General features: G+C 42.5%; 1 protein-coding gene across 2 annotated transcripts; it reads right to left on the reverse strand.

The window, feature by feature from the left end:
- Window positions 1–503: 503 nt before the first annotated feature.
- Window positions 504–26,735, reverse strand: CETN3 (centrin 3). 2 transcript variants are annotated; one of them, XR_007356796.2, is made up of 6 exons: window positions 26,580–26,735; window positions 20,268–20,403; window positions 18,425–18,539; window positions 14,846–15,037; window positions 4,069–4,219; window positions 504–925 (listed from the first exon to the last, which is right to left on the reverse strand). XR_007356796.2 is itself a non-coding variant. In XM_048851009.2 (5 exons), exons 1-5 carry the CDS (start codon window positions 26,594–26,596, stop codon window positions 882–884), a joined length of 504 nt encoding a protein of 167 aa, XP_048706966.1. In that variant the 5' UTR covers window positions 26,597–26,735; the 3' UTR covers window positions 504–881. The 2 variants fall into 2 exon arrangements, 1 of the variants encoding a protein (XP_048706966.1); XM_048851009.2 differs by lacking the exon at window positions 4,069–4,219.
- Window positions 26,736–26,808: the final 73 nt, after the last annotated feature.

Consider the following 26,808-nt stretch of genomic DNA (forward strand, 5'->3'; position numbering starts at 1 on the left):
ATCTATTGCTGAAAAAGCACTGCACTATGCTGAGGCACTGGAGAACACTTCAATCTACCTAAAATTGGTATCTATACAGAACAAAAAATGAACCAGTTTCCAGAGGCTAAGAATTCCAAAGATTAAACAAGCTTAAAATTCCAGTGGCTATTTTAGCAGGCACTTTGTAGGAAAAAATTTGTGCCTCCTTAAGAGCACTTTAGTTCCTTTTAAACAAAAACAGAAAAAAAAAAAAAGACTTCAGAATTACTCACATTTTCTGATACGGTTTACCATCACACAGAAAACCAGGGTGATGCAAAACTAGTAGAATTCATCTATGTAACTGTGAAGAATGCTTGCTCATTTAATAAGTCATGACACACAATGGAGGTGCAACTATAAATACCCAACAAAAGAATCCACTGTTATTTTTGAAAAATAAAGCATATTTAAGACTAACAATTTAAGTTACAGTACAATTCAGTTTTGGATTCAACACAAAAAACAACAAGACTTTCAAATACCAATAATAAAAGAACATTTTATTAAAAATGGAAGTTTGTTAAAACTTTATATATCAAAACTAAGGCCACAGCTACTGTTAAAGTAAACTTCAAAAGATTTTTAGAATATGTTTTAATTTAGAAATCTCATACAAAGCTATTTTACAAATGAATACTCAAACATTTTAGAAACTTAACACTGCTTACTCTAAAAATTAATGTTACAAATTACTGAAGTATCAGTACATAAGACATATGTTTATTTTGGTCCTTTGAGGAAAATAATTTTTTTGCATGGGTCCAGCTACAGAAATAAACAGAACCATAAGATGGCAATTAAAATGTTAACAGCCAATAATCCTCCCTTTTTGTTGTTGAGTTCATTTTCTTGTAACTTTAAACATCTCCGGTCATAATAGCAATGAACTCCTCCTGGTTGACTGTGGTAAGAGAGACAGAAGGTAATTAGACAAACACAGTAGAGGTCTATAATAATGACAGGAGAATATTTTATGTACATGTTGCACATTTTATTTTAAAGCTTCCCCTTTTGTATTCTTAGACACTGATCCAATGCACATTGAAGTTAATAAACGCAGGTCTGGATTTTTTGCTTCCAATTTATAACAAGCTAAGACTCTTCATTAAACAAAATGTATTCACAACACTGTTTTCACAATTTTTAAAAACATAAGCCAAAAGTTCAGTATTTAGGCATTACTAAAGAAGTCACTGAAGCCAGAAGTTCAGTGCACACCAATATTATCTTGCCATAGCAATAGTTCTATTTACCTATTATAAAAAGTAATTTTAAAAGAAACTATTAAAGAGAGACTGTAAAAGTCCAGTTTGGAATATTGTGCACAGTTCTGATCACTCTTATACAGAAACAGAGAAGTTATAAGGAAATGTTAAATGTATTCAACATTTCATCACCGGAAAAAATCTTTCATTGTGGATGTGTTAGTGTCTCTCCATGGTTATAGCTGAATTTCAGTTTGCATTTAAAACAGGGATTCAACTGCTTTGTTAGCGTATTTTTCATATATATCTTCCCCAAAATTATAGTACTTACAAGTAAATTTGTTAATTAGTTTGAGTTAAAATTAAACTGGAGCCTTAAGAAATTTAGCTTCTGTTACAGTGTTTCCTTTGCCCCGAATCATTTTAATAATGGAACAACAACAACAAGTGACGGGTTGCCCCCCTTAGGACATCACCTGATGTGCTGAGATACTGCTGAGCCTGCCTGCTATGCCAGCCTGAGCACCCTTTTTACCTGTCTTGCTGAGCCAAGCTATTAAGCCTCCTCCAGAACACACACAGGCAGGGCCACACACAATTGCAGTACGAAACAGACACTGAGATCAGTTCTGGGAAGGCTCAGCTTAAGGGACTTGCCCTAGCACTGAGGTATCCACCTCCCTTGGAGTGCAGACGCAAAGTTATATTGTGAAATCTGCCTCTAGCTGCCTCAGTTCCAGGGCTCTCTGATGTGCAGTTCTTTGCTCATCAATTTCCATCTCTTATGCATTTTTTTTGCTTTCTTCTACTTCCAATCCGTAGAGCGCCAACATTTTGGTAACTTCACTTTAGTCATTTTGCTGCTTTTCTGCCTCTACTTCCCTTCCCGAAAATAACAAACCAGTAACCACTTTGTCTGTTCTCTAGTCACCCCACTTAAAATCACCACCAGTATTTCAGGGCAATAAGCTGTGCACACTATCCTGCCTACTAAGCACCACCTGATGTGCTGAGATACCACTGAGCCTGCCTGTTATGCTAGCCTGGGCACCCTTTTTACCTGTCTTGCTAAGCCAAGCTATTAAGCCTCCTCCAACACACACAGAGGCAGGGCCACACCCAACTGCAGAACGAAACAGACATGAATATCAGTTCTGGGAAGGATCAGCTGAAGGGATTTGACCCCAGCACTCAGGTGTCCACCTTCCTTGGAGTTCAGACCCAAAGGTATATTATGAAATCTGCCTCCTCCCTCAAATGTGGAGGAAGGTATGCACAGCCTCTTACCACCAACCGCCCCCCCCCATGCCCATTGTGAATTGTACAAATGGGTTTATATTATAGACAAGAAATAATTTCATTAACTATAAAAAGTTAATTTTAAGTGAATATAAAAGAACAAAGCAGATTACTGAGCAAATAATACAAAAGCTAAGTTCAATATACTTAAGAAGCAGGTTAAAAAACACAATTTCTTACCCTAAATATTATTTTAGGCAAGTTGCAAAGTTTTTGTGATTTAGAGTTCCAGTTATATTTCTTTTCAGACTGGACTCCTGTCTCAGTCTGGACTCCCCTCCCTCCCCCGCAATCTCCTTGCCTTCCCTTCAGGTGTCTTTAGCAGTCTTTCTTCTTGGGCAGACAGGACACGGAGAGGAGTCCCGTTTGCCTCCCTCTCCACCCTTAAATAAGACATAAGGTGGGAATCCTTTGTTTCCCAAACTTGACTCCCCTTCCCTTTCAGTGGAAAGTTACAAGAAGTGCCAGATAACATTTAGTATCAGGTGACAAGACTACCTGACCTAGTAGTGTTACATCCGGGATTCCTCCCAGGAGGGAGAGAGTTTAGTATCTTCATGGTCTTGTTGTTCCTTCCTGATGGCCCATCAAATCTGATGGCCCGTCATCTGGTGGGTGTCTTCCCAATACACCCCCAGTTGTAATTGTTATAGTCCATATTCCTAATTTTAGATACAGAAATGATACATGCATACAAATTGGATAATCACATTTAGTAAATAATAACCTTTCAATGATATCTTACAAGACCCATCTTGCATAAAGTATATCTGTTATGCCATATCCACATTAGAAGCATACTTTCATAAAGAACATGGAGTGAAACGTCAAAACAACCATGTTTCAAACTTTCCATATGGTTCAAATTAATTGAAATCTTATACACAAGCTAAATTTGAAGAAATTAGGCTGTAACAAAGTGAAGTTATTACTGATTGTTGTATCCAATCATTATGGTTCTATAGGCTACATCAGTTCTCAAACTTCATTGCACCGTGACCCCCTCTGACAACAAAAATTACTACACGACCCCAGGAGTGGGGGACCGAAGACTGAGCCGCATTGCCCTGGGTAGGGAGGGAGGGAGGGGCCAAAGCTGAAGTCCAAGGGCTTCTGCCCTGGGCAGGGGGCATGTAACCTTAGCCCTGGGCGGTGGGGCTTGGGCTTGAGACTTGCTGGGGCCCAGGGCCAACACCAACCGTGGAGACCCCATTAAAATGGGGTCGTGACCCACAGTTTGAGAATCCCTGTGCTACATAAAGGTTCAGGCCTAGAGCTGAAGTAATTCTTGAAGAGCCATTTTGACATGAGAGGTAACTCCACCAATCACTATACTTCCACTGAAGCTAATCTGCACACAAATTGTTAAAGGCTGATATTACATATATTCAAATCTAATAAATATTGCATGGAAGCTTTCTTTCTGGGTTTCTTGCTTAGTTTTTATGCAAAACTTGTTCTATTTGGAAGTTTTCAAAACCAAGAAAATTCCAAGACCAAAAAGGAAAAAACAATTTAAGTTAAGAGTTCATGTCATTACCTTAAGAGTGAAAGTTACAGAGATGTTGTACTTAATATCCCCAACTAAGCACTGCAAACTCCAGAGTTAAATTTACATGTAAATGAAAGCCAAACGTGTTAAGCAGTGGATATTCATATAGTTAAAGCACCCAAAAGATCTTCGTTCTAACCTGTCATGACAAGATAAAGGGAAAAATATCAATAAGTCTTTAACAATCACTTTAATATAATCTGTGAGCAAAACATTGAAATGTCTTACTCATAATCACATGCTACAGGACAGAGTTAAGGTTGAATGGATGACCTAACTGTGCATTTCCACAGATCAAAGTGTTTGGATTTCTTTTAAACCCTGTTATTCCCTCCCACCCTTAACTTACTGATATTTACTCTCCACATTAAATCCATTTTAATGTAGTTTTGTCTTAGAATGTAATAGTAAATGATGACTGAACAGAGACCGGTCAAAATTATAACTAGGATTAAGGTTACAAAAAAATTTATATGCTGATTAAGTGTTCAAGTACTAAAGGATAATCCCACCAATTAGAAACTAGGAATAAATAGGCAACACAGACCAGAACATTTAATATTAAAGATAAAGACATATGGAATACATTACTGGAGTAGATGTATACAATATATAGGGTATAAATGAGTACAAGATAAAGTTTGTTGGTTTCTAGAAAAGGTGGAGGCTGAAGGACATAGTGAAAAGCAAAAAGACAGGTTTAAGAAACCAAAAGAGAGGATGCATGCCAATCCACTTGGTCTCGATAACATCAACATATAGTCAGTTACAGTTCAATACTTGATGTATATCATGTAAAAATCAGCTGCTGTGTAATGCATGCAAGCACAGAAGCTTATTTTCCAAGCTATGTAGTAATGTATTAAATTTTTAGTAGTAAAACATGGATACATGTTTTTAAAATATGGATATGCTTCACTTTTACTAGTAGACATATGATAAACAAGTATCAATGTGCATCATGGCACACAGTATTTTGTCCTGCTGAAATTATAAACTGACTAAGAAATTTATAAGTTACATTTTTAATATTGGGGGGAGGGGAGAGAGAGAAGGGAGATGCTGCCACAAATTTAAGTAAGTAAACTGCACGAAAAAATTACTTAGAAACTGTATTAATGCCTTTTTCACTTCTCTAGGTAAGCATTGGGATAAGAGAGACATATTGTACCTGCATACATGTTATTGCTTTACATTGGGGTGGACAAACTTTTTGGCCCGAGGGCCACAATGGGGAATAGAAATTGTATGGTGGGCCATGAACGCTCACAAAATTGGGGTTGGGGTGCACGAGGGGGTGCGGGCTCTGGGGATGAGGAGTTTGGGGTGTACAAGGGTGCTCTGGGTTGGGACCGAAGGGTTTGGCGGACAGGAGGGGGATCAGGGCTGTGGAAAGGGGTGCAGGCTCTGGGGTGGGGTTGGGGATGAGAGGTTGGGGGTGCCGGAGGGTGCTCCGGGCTGGGAGCGAGGGGTTTGGAGAGCAGGAGGGGGATCAGGGCTGGGGCAGGCGGTTGGGGTGTGTGGAGAGGCTCAGGGAATGCAGGCTCCAAGTGGTGCTTACCTCAAGCGGCTCCCGAAAGCAATGGCATGTCCCTTACCCAGCTCCTAGGCAGAGGAGCAGCCAGGCAGCTCTGAACACTGCCCATTCTGCAGGCACCCCCCTGCAGCTCCCACTGGAGTGTGTAGGAGCCGGAGCGGGGGCATGCTGCGGATTCCGGGAGCCGCGTGGTGTGGCCCCCGACCCAGTGCTCCGGCCGGCGTGGGGCAGCCCCCAACCCAGAGCCCTGGCCGCACCATGTGGTTCGGCCCCGCTCCGGCACACAGCGTCCTAGCTGGAGGAGGGCCGAGCCGTGTGGTGCGGCCCCCGACCCAGTGCCCCAGCTGGAGCGGGGCCAAACCGCATGGTGCGGCTCGCGGGCCAGATTTGGCTTGTGGGCTGTAGTCTGCACACCCCTTCTTTACATAGTTAGTTTTCGGATCCACAGTGGCTTTTTACCAAGTCACATGGAATGTACATTCAGGGATCAGAATTTGACTTTAATCGATCAATTTTGTTCTCAGAAAAAGACATTGGGTGTAGCCTTACACACCTAGCAAGTTACCAAAGTGGCCTGCAAATTCTGCCCACATTCCTTATAACAGAATAATCTACATGTACTTCAGATGTCTAGCATAAACATTAAGAATTAGAAGATGAAAGGTGGTAATGTCAGAGACAGTAGTATTACTTATTTGTTTTCTGTCAGACCATATTGGTTCCAATCAGGATTAGACCCCACTGTGCTAAGCATTGTACAAACACATAGGGACAGCATCAGTAACTATGTTCAGAAAGCTTTATTCACCATCTGTCATAGAAATTTAATTGCATCTTCCATCCATTATTGTGAAGGAGAAAGTCTACTTGTATGCCTTTAATAGTGCCCATCATTTGGAACCAGGTTGAAGGAGCTACAGGCAAGTATACACTACAAAATTAAGTTAACTTAAGTTACAACAATGTACAGCCACCTCAGTAATTAAATCACATTTGCGTGTCCACACTATGCTCCTTGTGTCAGTGGTGCATGTCCTCACTACCAGCGCCTGCATCGACGCAGAGAGCTGTGCACCATAGCTAGCTATCCCACTGTAAAACTTGCTATCTCTGAACACAGGGTGTTTTGGTAAGGGTGAGCAATGTCTCAGAGGTAAATGAGTTGCACAGGGGTGATGGGGAACATGGTTTCAATGTCTCACGATGCCCTTTTCTCCATCCCATAATTTTATCTGCATCCCATAATGTTCCATGCCTCTTTTCAAAAGTCCCACAAACCCGCACATCCACTCTGTGTGAAAAGCATGGATCCTGCACAGCTCTGCACTATTGTGATGAGAGTAGTGAGCACAGGGCACCTGATCCTGCAGTATTTGCAGAGCCACCAGAGGACCTGCAGGGACCATGATGATTCTTTAGAGGTTAGCTTGCTGTGGGACATAAAAAGAAACAATTCAAGGTTGTTGTTGGCATTCACAGAGCAGCTGCAGATGGTGGGATGCCAGTTCTGGGCCTGAGATACAAGCACTGATTGGTGAGATTGCAGTGTTCTGCAGGTATAGGATGATGCACAAGGCCACATTCCTACATTTGTGTGCAGAGCTTGCCCCACCTCTCCAGCAAAGTGACACCAAAATAAGAGCTGCACTGATAGTGGAGAAGTGAGTGGCAATCACTGCATGGAAACTTGCAATGCCAGATTCCCGAATGATCAGTAGCAATCAATTTGGAGTTGGGAAATCCACAGTAGGGATTGCTGTGATGCAAGCATGCAGGGCCATTAACTGCATCCTACTGTGAAGGACTGTGACTCTGAGCAATGTGCAGGACATAATGGATGGTTCTGCAGCAACGGGGTTCCAGAACTGCAGTGGGGCAATAGATGGCACGCATATCCCTATTTTGTAGCAATGTGGTCTGGTGCCAGAGTACATCAACATAAAGGGCTACTTTTCTATGGTACTGCAAGCGGTGGTAGATCACTGGTGACGTTTTACTGACATCAGTGTGGGATGGTCAGGGAAGGCACATAACACTTGTATCTTTAAGAATACGGGCCTGTTCAGAAAGCTGCAAGCAGGGACTTTTCTTTCCAGACCAGAGGATTACCATGCTGATCCTTAGAAACCCAGTCTACCCCTTTCTCCCGTGGCCCATGAAGCCATAAACCGACCACCTCGACAGTAGCAAGGAGCACTTCAATTACAGGCTCAGCTGAATGTGCCTTTGGCCATTTGAAAGGCTACTGGCACAGTCTACTCACGAGATTAGACCTCAGTGAAAAAAATATCCCAATGGTTATAGCTGCCTGCTGTGTGCTTCAAAATATCTGTGAAGCAAAGAAGGAAAAGTTTCCAGTGGGGTGAAGGTAGAAAGGCTGTCAGCTATAAGAAGAGCTCAACAGGGAGCTATATCACTCAGGGAGGCTTTGAAAGACCATTTCAATAGTGGGCCACAGTAATGCGTGTTGCTGTAGCGTGATCTGCCATTGTTTTCTGTACCCCAATATGAACCTTGTAATGAGTGCTGTGTGTGTGTAGTAATATCCTTGTCCACTCTGTCCGCCAAGGCGATCCTTCAAGACCTGTGCTGAGTATCTGAAACACCAGAGGTTTGCAGGCACTTTTGGAACATGCCATTCTACGTCCTCTTCCTTCTCCTTATCCGGCTGAGTTAATCTGCTGGCATGCATGGAGAGACTCTCAAGGCCACATTTCCAGCAGCAACGTGCAGAGGTTCTATTGTGAATATATTCACAAAATAAACGGAAACTTCATATAATGAACTCCCTACCTTCAATCCACACAAGTTGCAAGCACTACATTCTCACTGCTTCTGGGGATTCACAAAGCACGGCAGGAGTCCCAGCCCTTGTGACTACAGACCAGGATGGGATGCGTGTGGAGTTTGGACAATAAGGGGGAGGTAGCTCACAGCCATGCAAATAGGGCAGTTGAACAGAATACAGGCACCATTTTCCACAGGCGGTGTTGATTTCAGCAGAGATCTCTCACTCTGGAGGGTAACAGAGGCTGAAAGGGAACAGTTCTTGCACACTTCCAGCCACAGACTGGGGCCATATGTTGTTACCCTGTGTGTTGCAACAGTGCCTGCTGAAGTAACTGCTGAGTGGCATGGGAGAGTGTCCTACCGTGGCAGAAGAAATAAGGCAGCCCTCCCCAGAAACCTGCAGCAGAGGATTGCAGACGACTTTCAGGAAAGTTTCCTCTAGATCTCTATGGAACATTCACGGGACATCCCGGTGCACATAAACTGTTCTGCAGGGCTCCCTCTGCCTAACTGTACATGGGAATGAGAAGCCAATAGCAACTCTACCTCTATTGGATATTTAACTCTCTTCTAGCATGATTAAAAAAAGTAAATGGATATGTCACTGCAATATCAAAGCAAACTGCATACTTTGCAGTGGTTCCTTCCCCTGCATCAGGCTTGCCCATGCTGGACTGCAGGGACTCGCTTGACTGCTTTAGAGTAAAAAAAAAAAAAAAAAAACAGATCCTGGCTCGCTGAACCACTGGATCCCCAGATTGCTTGTCTCCCATATTCCTCCTCCTCACTGTTCACTCCAGGGACCTGTAACTCCAGCTCCTCCAAAGTATCCATGGGGCTCTTGGAGATGGTTGTGGGGTCTGGGGATTGCAGCTCTTTGTAAAAGCGGCATGTCTGCAGCTCTGCACCAAAGTGACTGTTAGACTCCTTTGCCTTCTGGTATGCCTGCCGCAGCTTCTTGTGTTTCACACTGCACTGCTGCGGGCCCCTCTTGTAGCCCTAGCCCCCACAATCCCTGAGCAATCTGTTTGTAGATATCAATGTTTCTACAGCTGGATCAGAGCTGTGTCTGCACAGCCTCTTCTCCCCACAGATCCAGGAGATCCACCACTCCTGTGTATTCCAGGCAGGATCATGTCTCCAGCATGGTCAGCTAGGCAGTCGCTAAGTGAGCTCTCCACCCCGAGCAAACAGGAAATGGTATTTCAAAAATTCACAGGACTTTAGAGGGGACAGGTGTACACCTGTAACCTGGCCACCGGGCAGCAGAGTTAAAAATGACGACCAGAGTGGTCACCGTAGAGCATTGTGGCACATCTCCTGGATGCCACTAAAGTCAACATAAATAACACAGTATCTACACCGACACGGTGTCGACCCAACTACATCGACCGAAGTGTTATGCCTCTTGTGGTGGTGGAGTTAGGTTGGCATAGCGGGTGAGTTACACTGGCAGGAGCAACATTTTAGTGTAGGCGCTTATTAAGTTAGGTCAACGTAAGCTGCCTTGCACTGACCCAACTCTGTAGAGTAGATCAGGCCTTCATCTTCATTAAAACAGATTCAAACAGAAAAGGGGCTTATTTAGCTGATTTCTGCTTAGCTTTCTCTCTAATTTTTCAGTACATACAGATATACAATACGCCCACTTGCACGCCAGTCCCTATAACTTAATCAAGCTATTCCTCTTACAGGAAGCAAGAAAGATCCATTGTTATTTTTAATTTTAAATAATTGTAGTTGGTGCTCTGATATTATGGCAATGGAAGTCATAAATAGAGCAGAGAAATATAGGCTTTAGGCTACTATTGCGACATAACGCTTGCTACATAAGCCACCTGAAATTAGTAGCACAGAACTAGAACATAAAAATGCCAATACATTGATATGTCCCAAAGGAGACAAGATGTCAGAGTACCTAGAACAGGTGTTTGCTTGGGTAAGACAATATTCCTTTATACTGCAAAAACCCTGTTTTTCTATTACTTGATTTTGGATTTTCCGCATCTTTACTAAAAATTAGGCTCTATCTAGCATTAATTGTGACTTTGCAATGAATACTGATAAGACTATGTTTTGAACATAAACATGGAAAATATAGCCATTTAATACTATATTTAGAGAATGAGTTTCTTTTAATTTACTAACTAAATCTCTTTGAATGTGTCAAAAGCACTTTGCACTGAGTCACCATAGCAAATGTTAAGTTTTTTAAACATTGTGTTATCCAACCCTAAAAGGGTCTATAAAGAAATTAAGACACATTTTCCCCTACATGTTCACAAAACTCCAAAAGAACTCACGTGATTGAGTTAAACCTTTTCTGAAACAATCATCAGGCTGAGGTTGCCAATCAAGGAGGTCTAGTCTCCCTTCACAGCCCAGCAACGTTTATCCTGAATTTGACCAAAAGGTCACTGCAGAATAATGTAAAGTTCTCCCACATGGGAAGTACACTGCCTCTTCAGGAGCTCTCAACATCTGAAAGCCCAGGTCAAAGACCAACTGAGTCTCAAATTGTGCTACTAGTGTACTGCTGTTCTAGTGCATTTTTATTATTTTGTAGAGAGAATAATACGATACCCAGAATATATCTACAGAATCCTTCAGACAACAAGAATTAGCCCATACTGGTACAGCATTATATTTTTTGTGCCATATGCTTACCCCTCAAGCTACAACTCTGCCAACATAGGACATAAGCCACTGAAATGTGTGAAAAGTTACTGAAAAAACATGACCTGTGTTTTGCTGTATGTCACCACGTAATAGCTAGATTACAATTTTAAGTGCATAATCTGTTTTTCAAGAGGTGTTCACACAGTGGGATTCAAATAAGCCAGTTTTCCAGTACGTCACTCTTGACCCCCAGCAGAGTCCCAGCCTGGCACCCTTTGGCCTAGACAGGTTGTACATCACAGTCATGATTTTTGGTGGTAGACCCATAGATCAGGGTTGGGGAACTGCATCCAGCCCATTACTTAATTTTATCTGGCCTACGGCAAGTCTCCATGCCATGGGCTGGAAGCCCCGAGCCTTGGTGCCCCCATATGGGGCTGGAGCCACGAGCGCTGGCTCGCGCTGCTGTGGTGGGAGCTAGGGTTGCCAGGCCGTTAAAAGTGTGGTCGGCTTTGCGCAGCTTCCCAGAAGTGGCCAGCATGCCCAGCCCCTAGGTGCAGGGGTGATCAGGAAAGCTCTGCATGCTGTTCCAGCCCCCGACTCCGCAGCTCACATTGGCCGGGGGAGGGGGTGGAGAAGAGGGAGGCAGTGCAACGCTCAGAGCCGCCTGGCCGCGTCTCCACCAAGGGGGCCAGACGTGGCGGCTGCTTCCAGGAGCAGTGCAGAGCCAGGGAACCTGCCTTAGCACCCCAAACTCCCTGCCCCAGGTTGGAACCCCCTCCTGCACCCAAATACCCTCCCAGACTCTGCACCCCAAACCCCGTGCCCCAGGTTGGAACTCCCTGCCAGAGCCCACACGCCCTCACACACCCCAACCCCCTACCCCAGCCCAGAGCCCCCTCCTGTACCTTAAACCCCTCATCCCTGGTCCCACCCCAGAGCCCACACCCCTAGCCGGAACCCACACCAGCCCTTAGCCCACTCCTGCACTCCAAACCCCTTGGCCCCAGCCTGAACCTCAAGTGCTTCATCCCCGGCCCCACCCCACACCTCCAGCGGAGCCTGCACCCCCTCTGATACCCCAACCCCCTGCCCTATCCTGCACCCTGAACCCCTCATTTCTGGCCCCACCCTGGAGCCTGCATCCCCAGGTGGAGCCCTCACTCCTTCCCGCACTCCAACCCCCTGCCCCAGCCCAGTGAAAATGAGTGAGGGTGGGGGAGAGCGAGCAACTGAGGGAGGGAGTGGGGCTGGAGTGAGTGCGGGGCGGGGCCTCAGAGAAGGGACCTAACCTAACCTCATGGAAGGGGCAGGGCAGTGGACGGGGTAAGGATGTTCGGTTTTGTGCAATTAGAAAGTTGGCAACCCTAGGGGAAGCCCCAGACCTCCGCGCCACTCCGCGGGGCTGGAGCCGCAAGTGCTGGCTTGCCCCGCTGCAGGGGGAAGCCCTGAGCCTCTGCACTCCGCTTTCACCCCCTGGGGGCTGTGTGTGGCCCACAATTGATTTTTTTCTCTAAGTCAATGGCCCCTGATAGAAAAAAGGTGCCCCACCCCTGCAGTAGATCATCAAATAGCTAGGACTTAGCCTTCTTTTCAGTCTTACCAGCTTTTACCTCATTGCCCGATATCAAAGTGTGTCTGTGCAGCTCAGTCACTAGGGTAGCGGTTCTCAAACTGTGGGTTGAGACCCCAAAGGGGGGGTCGCAACCCCATTTTAATGGTGTCACCACAGCTGGCTTAGACTTGCTGGGGCCCAGGGCCAAAGCCCAAGCCCAAGGGCTTCAGCCCTGAGCAATGGGGCTAAAGTTACACACCCCTTTCCTGGGGCTGAAGCGGATGCAGAGGCAAACGTATGGAGAATTTTCTCCTTTACTTCTCTGCTGGAGCTTATGCTCAGCACATTACTATTAAACGTATTTGTGCACTAGAAGCCACTGAGCGGCTACAGGAGACTGAATGCTGCTTGAAGCAGTATTAAGTTGTGATTTAGTGTAGTTAGAAGTCGTGGGTTTCATATGCTGTTCCACTCATGGTCCCAAAATACCACAGAAACCTGATCTCATGAAGCTCCAGCACAGAAGCTGTTAGAGAGGAGAGAATGATGCCCTGGAGCTGCACTTCAACTGCCATTTCTGCTCTCCAAGGACAGAACCAGTAGATTTGAGTAGCCTCTGCTAATGGACGGGAAAGGGGACAAACTAGCACTTGCTGTAAGTGGACCTTTGTTCTAGCACAAAACAATACCTTTTTTTACAAGAAGTTATGTAAAAAAGGTATTGTTTTGTGCTAGAACAAGAGGTGTTATTTCTATATTTATAGTATATTTTTAAAATGATACTAGTTGTCAGTTTTAGATATATTTCAGCAGGGAGAGTTGCAGTAAAGAAGACAAAGATTTTGTTATACAGCCCAGATGTTTGGAGCCAAACAGAACAATGATTCATAAAGATTAATTCTTAAAAAATAAAAATTTAAGTGCAAGAAACAGCATCAGTTTGCTTTAGAGAACTGGAAGAAACATAAAACCTTAGAGATAAACAATGTCATAGATAAATATTATGCTGTCAATCTCCCACATACATTCCTGTACTTGAATATCTAATGAGAAGAATGTATGGTTCTGTGGATAATAGGAAATGGAGACTTTCACTGCTTGGTCATTGTTTTGAATTCAGAAATGTCAGCAGTGACCCAAAGTAGTTGCAACTCAGTAATCTTTGTGAAATAAATTGGTGGTCTCTATTCAATTCCTACTTACAAGGTGTCCACATAACAAAAGTTACCATCACAACTGGCACCCTTGTTGGCAATGTCAGCAAAGAGGTCAAGGACTTAATATGCTTGCAGACTGAACTACTCTCTCAACCTTAGAAATCCTCTTTTCAAAAGAACATTGAGGTCAACTGTGAAGATGCAGGGGGAGGGAGGGGGAGAGGAAGAAAGAAGGAGGCTTGCACTTACAGCTGTGTGTGCTGTACCTATTCTGAGGATAATTTGAGGATTTCAGCCTACAGCCCTATTAACGTAGCAATTTTTGAATACTAAATTCACTTAAACTTGAAGGACCTCAAAGGATTTTTTTTTATTAGTCACCCTGTTTAAAGATGAAGATATTCCCAAAAGAAAGTATCTGATTAGAATACCAAGCATTCTAACTGATGATGAAAACTACCTACCATCATCATCACTTGTTTCCTAGCAGTGGTAGCCATGTGATATGTTCACATATGGCCTGTTTAGGCCTGAGATAGTTAACTAACAGTCCTTCACTAACTCCTTAGTTGCCAATAGATATAGCAATTAATACTATCGATGGTCTCTTCAGGGACATCCTTTGTGGTTTTCCTTTGGGATTTATCAATTTCACCATATTCAATAATTCAATTAAGTATTTCTTGATTTGTGTGGAAATGACTGCAGTGTAGTTCAATTCTAGAAATGGCATAATGAAGTGCCATGTTTGACTCAATTACTTTCAGCTTCAACTGTACCTTAACTAGACTCTAACATACCTTAGTTGTATTGGAGTTACCAGTAATCATATTCAAACAAGAAAGAACCCAAATTAACTTTCAGGTCCCAAGATGTGTTTGCTGAGTTAGAAATGAGTAAATAAATAATACTAATCAATCTCTTATTTTGTCAATTGAGCAAATTTGTTCTGAAAGTCATTAAAAGGCAAACAAAGAATTTAACACTGACCATTTTACAGTCACTTCTCAGACCAGAACCACATTTTAAGTTAAGATTGGGACAAAAACAACAAGACAAATTAAAACAAGGCAAGATGAGTTTTGTTTTCTTCAGTTCAATACTTACTTTCTCCATCTCCATCTTTATCAAATTCTTCAATCATAGCCCGTAGTTCTTCATCAGACATGTTTTCACCTAGTTCTCTAGCAACACGGCGCAGGTTTCTCAAGCTTATTTTACCTGAGTCATCATCATCAAATAATTTGAATGCTTTGAGTATCTCTTCTTGTGGATCTCGGTCCAATATCCAGTCTGTCACTAATATAGGGAAAATAAGATACCATTTATTTCAAATATGGCAATTTCACAGTGTCCCAGCTCTACTTTCTAAGTTCAGTTAGTCCTTTTTTCCTAAGCTTCTGATTTCTAAAGTTATTTCACCTATTCAGATTCCTCTTAGCTTTCAATCAGGCACTTTTAATTGACTATTAAAGTCTTAAACATTGGTATTTCTAGTTAGTTATAATAGGAACTGTGCAACAGCACAAAAACTAAGTTAAGATCTGTTGAATACCCCAGACTCATCTTTGTTTCATGTCTTCCATTCAGTTTTAGCATCAACACTAAATTTTAGGATTGGGCCAGAAAGGAAGGCAGTCTTCAAACACCATCTCCTGTGAAGACAAGATGTCTGATTTGGATGTTAAATGTTTGCTGTATTACAATCAAAGGCACCAGTTGGGGCACTGCATGGCTAGTGCAGCATTTTCAAAGCAAAAAAAAAAAAAAAAAAAGGATCAGTTTGGAAGAGGAAACTTAGCCAATAGTTTCAGAGGACAGCTAAGCCAAGTCTCTTCAGCATTGTGCACTTCAGATTTGACAACAAGTGACATGGTACATTCTTAGAAAGGATGCTTCAGGGAACCACTCTGAATATGCCTCTCTTTCTACTTTTTCTAGCAAAAGTGGCTAATCATTGTCACTTCCCAATACCTACATTTTCAGGACATATTTTATAGACTAGAGCAGGGCTTTTCAAACGTCATTGCACCGTGACCCCCTTCCGACAATAAAAATTACTACATGACCCCAGAAGCGGGGACTGATGCTGGAGCCGCCCAAGCCCCACTGCCCCAGGTGGTGCTGGTGGGGCAAATCCCGAGCCCCACTGCTCCAGGTGGGGTGGCCTGTGACTGGAGCCCCACCGCCAAGGGCTTCAGCCCTAGGCCCCAGCATGTCTAAGTCAGCCTTGCTGAACCTATGAGAATGGGGTTGGGACCCACTTTGGGGTCCCGACCCACAGTTTGAGAACTTCTGGACTAGAGGAAGCCCCTGACCTAGAAGTATCAACAGTTCAGGAAAAATCCAGCTATTAAGAAGATGCTCAGACACCAACACGAGGAGCATGGTATAAATACCTAGCTTAGATAGACAAGAATGATCCACAGTGATTTTCTTATTTATATGCTTATAAATATTCAGGGAGTGAAGAAGAGTTGTAAACTCAGGAAGACAATATAAATAGAAATATAAAAGTTGAAGGTGGAGAGTCATTGGACATATACTTTTTAATAGCATTTTACACTTTCACTCCTGCATTTTTCTAGTTCAGTTCAATTCAATATGCTTATGCCTCATTTATTTATTTGTTTATCTTATTTCCTTCTATTTCCCTTGTATATCTGTTTGTGGCATGTCCAACTACAAGAGAGATTGAAAAGCAGTTTACCTCATTTGTGCTTTGATACGTAGACCTTTCCCACAGCACCAGTCTGTAGGAGGCTAAGTGTACACAGCCATAGTCTCTTTCAAACTGGTGCTCTGGGAAAAGCTCTACTATATAGGATGTATAGATGTGACTCTGTTGCTTCTAAATTTTGTGGAATCCTCTTGATACTGAGAGAGAAGCAGTTGGGCACTAAAAAGCATGGGTATTTAAAAGAGAGGTATGATACAAACTGCAACAAGAATAAAACAGTGAGGGTAATTAACCATTTGAACAAGTTACCACAGGTTAGGGCACTTCCATCACTGGAAATTTTTAAATGAAGATTTGATGTTTTTCTAAAAGATATGCTCTAGTTCAAACAGGAATAAAGTCAGGGAAGTCCTGTGGCCTGTGTTATATACAAGGTCAGACCAGATGATCACGATGGTCCCTTATGGCTTTGTAATCTACGAAAAAAGCCCCGACCTCCCAGGGCATTGAAGAGGCTTTTACTATATAAAGCAAGACACTAATCCAGGAAGGCTTAATCAATCTTGATTATTCTTTTTATCACATCCATTTGTCAGTCCTATAGCAGAGGAAAGCAAGACAAAATAATCTGTTGCATCAAAATATTTTGCTAGTAATTGCTTCACCCATTTCTGGAACCAAGAGAGAAAATATCTTCATGCTCTTTGTACCTGCTAAGTCTTGTATTACAGGACTTGCTATTTATAACTTTCACCAAGCCATTATAAAAATACTTCCCCGCTGCTAGGGCTTACAGAACCATTTAGAACTTGCTATTGTTTGTAGGTGGAATGAACTGTCTGGTTTTGTGAACTTGACAGGAAAAAGTTAGATCTAAGCTCACAAATTTATTGTGGCTCTGCTGCAAAATTTGAGATTATTGATTTAGCTTTAAAATAATTATGTATGTATAGAGGCATTACATTATTTGAATCATCTTAGTTGTCCTTTAGATTTACTTATCCAAAGAGCACTCCAAAAAGCTAATTGAAACATATCCTAAAAGACGGAAGATTCAAAATACATGTAAATTTGAAGAGGGTTCTTGACTTTATAAACCAAAACAAAATATATAATAGTTTATTCATTTTGTTTTTATGTGGTTCATTCCTATGTTTAAGCTAATAAACAACTTGTGGTATAGTAGTGAAGATTATTAAAGTGTATTTCTTCCCTTCTGATTTAGATCAAAGAAAACAAAATGTGGCTCAAGTAATTTTACTGTGCTGTATATTCCTGTATCTCACATTCCTCCAGTCATTCCAGTTCGTTCAGCTAGATGAAGTATCCCACACCAGTAAAGGAGAAAGAGCCAAGTCATTTTCACCAGAGCTGAAACTGACTCAAAGTTTGGAGAGGAGTTCAGACAAGAGTATCACCTTCCTACTTTGTATGTGTTTCTGTCCAGCTGAGCTGCCTCATGGCCACTCAAAGCAGGAATAGGGACAGAAGAATAGAAATTGGTTGAACATAAGGGATAAGAGGGGAAAAACAGAAAGCATATACATAAGAAAAGAGAAATTCCATCTCACCAGAAGCAGCACCTGTCAATCAGACAAAAAGTACTTCCTCCAGAAAAATCACTTCTCATAGGTAGATACAGTATAAAGAGTAGGGAGGCCTGAATCAATTTAGCTAAGTTAAGAAAAATGCAAAAAGCCCCAAAACCATAGCAGAGAGAGGAGGGAGGGAGAGAGAAAGTATGCACCCGCACAATAAAGTGTTTTTTTAACATTTCCTTTTGGTAGATGGGGGAACCTAGGGTCAAAGTCTATTAAACTGAACATCTTCTGTTAAGATCTCTTTCCACCCGTCTCGAATCAACTGCAATGATAGCACTGAACACAAGAGTTACAAACTGACTGGTCAACTACACACCTCATTTGGAACTAAAAGTATGCAATCAGGCAGCAGCAGACGAAAAAAAACCCCAACCTTTCAATATGTACTTAAAATCATATACATACCAACTTCATTAAAATCTTCAAAGGTGATTTTGCCTGTTGCATCTCTATCATAATCTTTAAGTATTTTTAGCACATCAGCTTTTTTTACATCAAAACCCAAGGCTCTCATTGCCACCTTTTGGAATAAAACAGAAGTACAACAATATACCACCTTCAAAATATAGATCAGATAGCTTCTCTTTTTACCTAAGTTAGTACCTTATTATCCAAGATAAAATGTTGGTAACTGGAGAAAGGAACACTTTAATACATACAATCATGAATAAACCATCTTTGGTTACAAAGAGTTGTCTCAAAAGTAGAACAGCATTTATAAAAAGGCCACAAAGTGAAATCAAGACATGTAAAATTTCATGCTTTCCAAGATTTTATAAGATGTGCCAAATACTTCTAGTGGGCAAGCAGATTTTTTCCTTAATTTACAAAAAACAACTCTCAATCCTTTTAAGAGGGAAATGTTACATAAAGCTATAAATTTTACAGAAGAACTGTGTTCTTTATTTCAACTGTGAACATTTGTAGTTACCCTTCTACAGCTAAATTAAGAACCTTGGCATTCACTCTAAATCACACTTGTCAAATCCATTCCCACTATATACATCCAAATTCCACTGCAGATAAGGTTATACAGGAAAGGGAGTTACTCTGTCTTATATGCCTCTGTTCTCCAACTGTCTCATCCTCAGAACCACAGTGTAGGAGTCACATACTTAATCATACAGCTACTGAACCTTTTATACAATAATGACAGATGGGGATACAACTATACTGGCCAAAGCTATAAAATCGTCCTCCCCGCCCCCCTCCCCCAAAAGTCCCCAGTTCTCCTCCACCTTCAGAAGACCTAAAGTAGCTGAGTTTTGAAACAAATGGTTGGAGGGAGTTAGCATGGCTCTAAAGAGGTAAGACATTTATAGAACAGGAGTTACAAAATAAATAACCCTCTTTTCTTCCTTCTAGCATTGCCTTCACAAAGCCACTGTATGAGGCTAGCTATTTCCTCCCAGAGAAGCCTTACTAGTTACATAATGAGAGAAGCACTGCCCTCCAGAAAACATGATGCAGTATCAAGAGAATACTGATTCATACAGATGTGCACCAAGCTCCATGTATCAGCCCTATAGATCTCCAGCAAGGGGGACTGGCTGGGAGGCTGCAACTCCAAGCCTCTCCTGGTTGAAGTGATGACCATCAGGATGGAGGCCTGCAGCAAAACGGGGAATAGAGAGAGATTCCAAAGACCCTTACATAAGTTTGGAACACCAAATTTGAGTCCCATGGGTCAACAGGTTCCCTGTTAAGAGGTACCAGTTAGTAAATCCTAGTTCCCTAGTCCACAGTTTAATAAATTTAATTTTCATCTTTTATGTAAAAAAGTTCCTCAAAATCAATGGATTTCCACAACACAGCCAAAGCTCTCAATGTATTGTGTGATTATGGAAATCAGGGTGCTTTTCAATAGCCTCTCCCACTTCCTGTTCTACTCAAACTAGAGAGCCCAGATCTGCAACTGTACTGCAACAGTCCCTGCTGAGGGGGAAATCTCAACTCTGCCACCCTTAGTGCTTCAGTTGTCAGTGAAAAGGTTGGAGCTCAGACCCCTGGTACCCAGAATGCAGATGTTACTATACCACTCATACGGGTGGGTTTTGTGCATGAATATTTGGGACTCCGATTCAAAACCCTGCCACTTTTGAAATATAACCACTCCTTCACCAATGCAGGAGCTCTTGGATGCTGAACACTCCTGAAAATAAGGCCAATTTATTTACGTGTCTAAATGTGGGCTGAGCTCTTTTAGAAATATAGCCGATCAAAAGTTAAGTGAAAAAACAAAAGTTACCTTTAATTCGTGATAATCTATTGCTTTATCTTTGTCTGTGTCAAACAACTCAAAAGCATCTTTAATTTCTTGCTTCTGTTCTTCAGTCAATTCTCTTCTTTTCTTCCTTTTGGTTTTGTCTACTGCAAGATCATTCCTACAAGTTAAAAGAAAATAAGCTCATAATAATAATGATAATAGGATTTATCATCTTCAAAGCACTTTACAAATGTAAACAATACAACAACATATCTGGGAGGTAGGTAGATATTCTACCCATTTTGCACAAGAAGAAAAATGAGGAAGAAAGGTTCAGGTGACTTGCCCAAATCCAAAGAGGGACTCTGTGGCACAGCCAGGATTATTTATTTATACAGAGTTGTAAGACATACCTCTAGGCACGCTAACTTTAATTAAATACACACAGTATCAAAATCCACATATCTAATGATTTGCCTATACAGTTCCATATAACTTTTCCCACCAACACAATAATAATCATAATCACTCCACATCTGACCACCCCAAATCCCTCATTTCAACTCCTCCCCAAATGCCCAAGAGAAATAAACCAGGAAGGTTTCACTAAGTGTCTGGAGTACTGATAAATCTGGCAAACCAAGTGGGACGGTGAACTCCAAATCGGAATACCCCTCGTGGAAAATGCCCTGTCAGTAGCCCCTCCCATTTAAACCAGGAGTGCCTCACGTGATCATAAATGTGTTTTCACACAGCTGGAGGGGCAGTTTCTCAGGTAACAAGATCTCAAACCAATTCTTTTATTTATTTAGATTTATAAAAGATACCTACACTCTGGGTGCCCTTACAGCTATTTAAATTACAATATCATTAGTAAACAAAGTGCCATAAAACTTCACTTGTACAATGCTCCACAACAGCAAACAATGCTCTACAGAAATGCATAAATTTAGCAATTTACAGGTTAAAACTTTAAAATCCTAAAGTCTGCTGGAAAGGCAACAAGCAGATAGTGAAAATGGAGCATGTTTCATAAGCGCAAGCTGAAAAACTATATGCAGATTAAACCCACTCTGCATTAGCTTCAGCTTTGTAATGGTTTCAATAGCTAGTAGAGTGTATTACAGTAGTATAGTCTTGTGGTGACAAAAGCAGCCAACGTGGAAAAAAAAAAACAAAAAAACAACTACGAGCCACAGTTACTTCCTAAATATCTGGGAGAAGGCCAGGAACTAAGATGCCTGAACTACAAATACATTACCAAAGGCAGCCCATTCGCTCAAATAAGGATGCAGACCAAAAAAACCCACAAAAAACGCTCTTTAAACTCTTCAGGTTGTAACCCCCAACTTTCCAATGTTACTTCAAACTTTCCTGTTTTCAGCCAGTTAGGTCTTGTTAAAGCTTCACCTCAAGAAGAAAATGGGTTATTTGTTCCACTATACTGGCATAAGGAAAGGGCATAAGGATACACAGAGGTGGATCTCATCAGCATAGCCCATCGCTACTCACCAATCCTTGTAGTCTCAAAGCCACGTGAAAAAAGGGATGACATTCTTATGTGCCCCTACAAGTAATACAAGCAATTTCTCAAAACTATCAGCCGAGATGTCTCACAAGAAAAGACTGGAGCCTATCCAGAGAGACTCCATCCCCACTCCCTCCAGCTAGGGTTCACAAACTGGTCAATATCTCATGGTCAATGGCATCAAAAGCAGCTGACAGAGTCTATATGATACAGTACCACTCGGACACCTCAAAACAGAAAGCCCAAATGGCATTAAGCAATAGCTGAAAACAAGACAATGCACCTAACTGCTGCACCTAAAAGCTGCTAACAGAGTACTAAGGGACCTCAAGTAAAGTTGCTGAAGGATCATAACACTTTTAAGGTACCTTATGTAAAATCAAAGCACAGAGGCAGCATTTGGTCTAGGTGATAGGGCAGTGGCCTGACTATCAGAAAACCCAGATTCAAATCCTGCCTCTAACTATTAACCTGCTGTGTAAGCTTCAACAAGTCACTCTACCTTTGTGTGCATTTTTTCCTCCCACCTTTTGTCTGTCATTTCCCTCCAAAGCAGGGATGAGTGCTCTCTCTCTATGTACACGGTTGTACAGTGCCCAGCACAACGGGACCCCTATCTTAGCTGGAGCATCTAAGATCCCACTGCACTATAAATAATAATGCCAAAAAGATATCTTTAGACACAGTGCTGAGGACATCCTAGAAAAAAAAAAAATCAAGGCGGCCAAAGTCTCAAAGTAAATTAAGGTAGCTTCTAAGCATGACCAAAAACTCCAAAAACTTGCAAAAAAAGCACCCCTTTTTCTGAACATACAAACACTCCTACAAACATCAGGAGAAAGCCACTATATGATGAAAATCACAGAAAAGAAAAAACAGAAATAAAAGGATTCCTGAAACAACACACAAATGAACTGAAGTGGAGAGATGGAGTGGCAACTGAAATGATGCAGCCCATGAGGAAAGCTTATTTGCTAACTGTGGTCAAAAATGAAGTGATTGGAACATTTTGATGGGCTGCAAATGTAGGCTCAAACAGCATACAACCTCTGGCCACTAGAGCTATCCTTAATGGCCAAAAACCTTCAAGCCCTGCTTATGCTAGAAAATGGTTCCTAAATATTTTCCACTGTTGCTACCTTCTGTTCAGTTCCCTAAGAGGTAGCAATGATGGGAGCACAAGTTTAGACAGCAGTGCAGACAGCTATCAGCGCTTTGCCTACATGACTTCTCCCCAAATCACTACCACATACAGAGCCGAGATGATGGTGCCAGTAACAATGGTGGGAAATTTTAGGAAATATATTTTATTGTAAACAAGGCCTTGCACTAGCAAGCTGAGGTCCAGGGGTGAGAATGCTAGTAGTTAGTATCTATAAATTCAAATTTCTAATAGAGTACTCTTTAGATAAACAACATGTACAAAAGATTTATTTAAAAAAAAAAAACCTTTAAAACTCACACATTAAGGCTTTTTCTGCTCCCCTGCACATTTTTAAAGAAAATATTTGCAAATATTGTGCAAGTACATCTCTCTTTCTCTTGGCATGTGAGACAAGATGAAGTTCTTGAGAAATATGAATACAATACATTGTATGGCATGCATGTAGGGAGTGAGAGCTGCGTGGATGTTGTGAACATGACAGTGGCTGGTGGCTATTGCTGAAGCATCAATAGCATGGAACTGGAAGCATGTGCACAAAGAGTCAGATGGTGCATGTGCAAGGAGTGGTTGTTGTATGCTGGGGATGTGTGTGCTAGAGTAGTAAGGCTATTTGGATGATAAAGGATTATGGGAGTGTGTAGATAGATCCCTAGTGATTATCGTATAGTGCATTCACAAGAATATTTGTTAAAGGGAAGAGGTGTTGATTCAGGATAAGGGGTGCAGGTGTTTAGATATAGAGGATTGTTTGCTAAGGGGAACTGAGTGCAGTTTGAAGATATTGATGAATGACCCCAGGGAAATTTGCTTGGAGAGTATCTGTTTAGAGTGGGAATGTCAGGTTGTGCACGGGGATGTTTGCTTTGGCAGTCTTCAAGCTATAAGATATTGTTATTCTCTGTATATACACAAACTCACTGGGGTGTTATTGGAGACATGGATGTGCATTGAAGGTGTCTGTTCAGCATAAAGGTGTTAGCTTGCAGTAAGAGTGCTGGATTGCAGATGAGAGTATTCACTCAGGTTGTTGCTGCATGTGAGGTGTTTCTTTGCAGGGGGAGTTGGCTGTGAGGACTGGCTGGTGTTGGGATGCACGCGTGTGCATGCACTGGTGGTTGCTCAAGGAGGGCTACCGACATGATGCTAGAGCAGTGGTTCTCAAACTTTTGTACTACTGCCCCTTTCACATAGCAAGCCTCTGAGTGTGACCCCCCCCCCACGTTTAAAAATTAAGAACACTTATTAATATTTTTAACACCATTATAAATGCTGGATGCAAAGTGGGGTTTGGGTGGAGGCTGACAGCTCGTGACTCCCCATGTAATAACCTCATGGCCCCCTAAGGGGTCCTGACCCCCAGTTTGAGAACCCTTGTGCTAGAGGACTGTTACTGAATGAGTAGGTGGACAGTTGTCTGTGATGGGTGTTTACTGGGTATTTGTTTACTGCATACTCTTACATAAATTGCTTCTCTTCATCCCCTGGAAAAAGGGCAGAAAATTCTGATGGATGACAGAGTACCCTATCAGAAATTGCTTGCCTTCATCTTTCCTCACCCCATTTACTTCGTCAGTAACACCAGCCTAGACAACTCTTTGCTTCTCACACAAACATCTCCATGCTTTCTTCCATGGTGACCTTATACTCTCACCGAAACGCTAGACCTCTTCTATTATAATTATATATATTACATGTATTGCAGTAATATCTAGGAGCCCATTTCGCACGAGAATCCCATCGGGTTTGTGCTGTTGTATAATGCCAAGAAGTCCCTAACTCAAAGCATTTATACTTGGGACTCAGTCATCAGCAACCAGCCAGTGGCGTAGCTGTACCAGTGCAAACAAAGTGTATAAAAGAAAAACTAAGGCTTGCACCAGCTGAACCCACCTTGCACTCTTGTTATCACTAGCTGATGAAGAGTTTATGTAGGGGACCACTCCAGCCATTGAAATTATGTGTATTCTAGCCTCTGTAATTTATGAAAGGGCTAAAACAGCCCTTAGTTAGCTACAGAATGAGGACTTGGAAAAGTAGTTTAGATCCACCTTCATTGATTCTACTCTTAGACCAAAAGGGACCACTGTGATCATTTAGTCTGACATCTTGTATTATCACAAGCCATAGAACTTTCACAAAGTAATTCTTAGATCCACACTTGATTTAAAGTTTGTCAGTGATGAAATATCCACCATGAATCTTGAGAAATTGTTCCAACTTCACCCACTTCTTCAGCTGTAGGGATGAAGTTCACATTTTAAAAAAATCTTAAATTAATTAGATACCTTTTAAGCTCTTTGGAGACAGTACTGTGTCTACCCAAGTGTTTGTTTAATGCTTAGCACAATGGAAATTTGATCCTGAAAAGGGCCTTAGTACAATACTGAAATGCAAATAATAAATTACTAGAGCCACCTTCCCCTCCCATTCTGGAGGTGCACCAAGTACATACTCAGTATATCTGACAAAAAGAAAAGGAGTACTTGTGGCACCTTAGAGACGAACCAATTTATTTGAGCATAAGCTTTCGATGAAGTGAGCTGTAGCTCACGAAAGCTTATGCACAGATAAATTGGTTAGTCTCTAAGTTGCGAAAAGTACTCCTTTTCTTTTTGCGGGTACAGACTAACACAGCTGCTACTCTGAAACTTGTCAGTATATCTGAAGATTGATGCACCTGGTTTTCAATGTATTAGTTTATACAGACAGAAAGCAGGATTTGGCCAGATATGTGCTTTACAAAGCTCTGGTCACATGTATACCATTATTTACTGTACTGATAGTATGCAACATGCAACAGGAAAGATGATACCTAACACTAGATTCTGAAATCTTATTTATTTTTGATGCTCTAGCTGCTCTCACAAGCAAAACAAACTTATTGAAAGCTATTGCAAAGTTATGATTATTTAAAACTAAAGGTCTGTTTTAACAACGACATTTCTGAAGTAAAACTGATCCAAAAAAATCCCTGAACTTTAAGGGTCTCGCACATACACATGGCAACAGCCCTTACTAAAGAACAGTCAGTACAGATTAACCAAAGCGTTAAAGCCCCATCTGTCCAAGGGGTCCGCACTGAGCCTGTGGAAGGATCACCCAGAGCGGCTAAATACTTTAGCTAATCCTAATGACTATTGCTCGGTGAGGGCTCCCGTCACATGTAGACCGGGGAGACGGACACAGTCAGCGTGCAGGAGGGCTGTAGGTCACCGAGGGGCTGCTGCGATGCTCTGTGCCAGACGCTCCCCAGGGCCTCGCGCCTCCGCTCGGCATCCAGCAGGACACCGGGCCTTTTTGCTTCCTCGAAACGGGCAGGAGTCCTGCTAAGTGCTAAACCCGTGTCTTGCCGGAGGGGAAGGGCCCTGACACAAGGGTAGGTTGCGGCAGGCAGCTACTGGCGGCAAAGCGAAGAGCTGGGATACATGGGCCCCAAGCTGCCTCCAAAGCCCCAGCGCTGGGCGGGGGCCCCGAGCCGCCCCAGCCACTGAGCAACGCCGGACCTTCCTCCCCGCCCCCACTCTCTCTGCCCCGGCCCCAAGCCCGGGCCCGCCCTCTGGGGTAGTAGCCCTTGAAGGGAGCGGCCTCGGCAAGCACGCTCGGTCCCCGCGGGGTCACAGCCTAGGTTCAGACCCCGGCGCCTCGCTCCATCCATACCGACCTCAAGGCCAAACTCATGGTCGCGTCCCCAACCCCCGGACGGACCGGGCTGAGCCGCACTGGACTTCCCCTGCTGTCCCCGGCGCCGCCGCCGCTCCAGCTTCCCCTTGGAAACGCGATACAATCCAGGCACCAATCGCCAGGCTTCTTGCTACCGCTAATTTAAGTGGTTGAGCAACAACTTCCTCCCATCCACCTCCCTGAGTTACTCTCTTATTGGTTGAAATGCT

Source organism: Caretta caretta, chromosome 5 (genome assembly GCF_965140235.1).
Source record: "Caretta caretta isolate rCarCar2 chromosome 5, rCarCar1.hap1, whole genome shotgun sequence".
Lineage (NCBI taxonomy): Eukaryota > Metazoa > Chordata > Testudines > Cheloniidae > Caretta > Caretta caretta.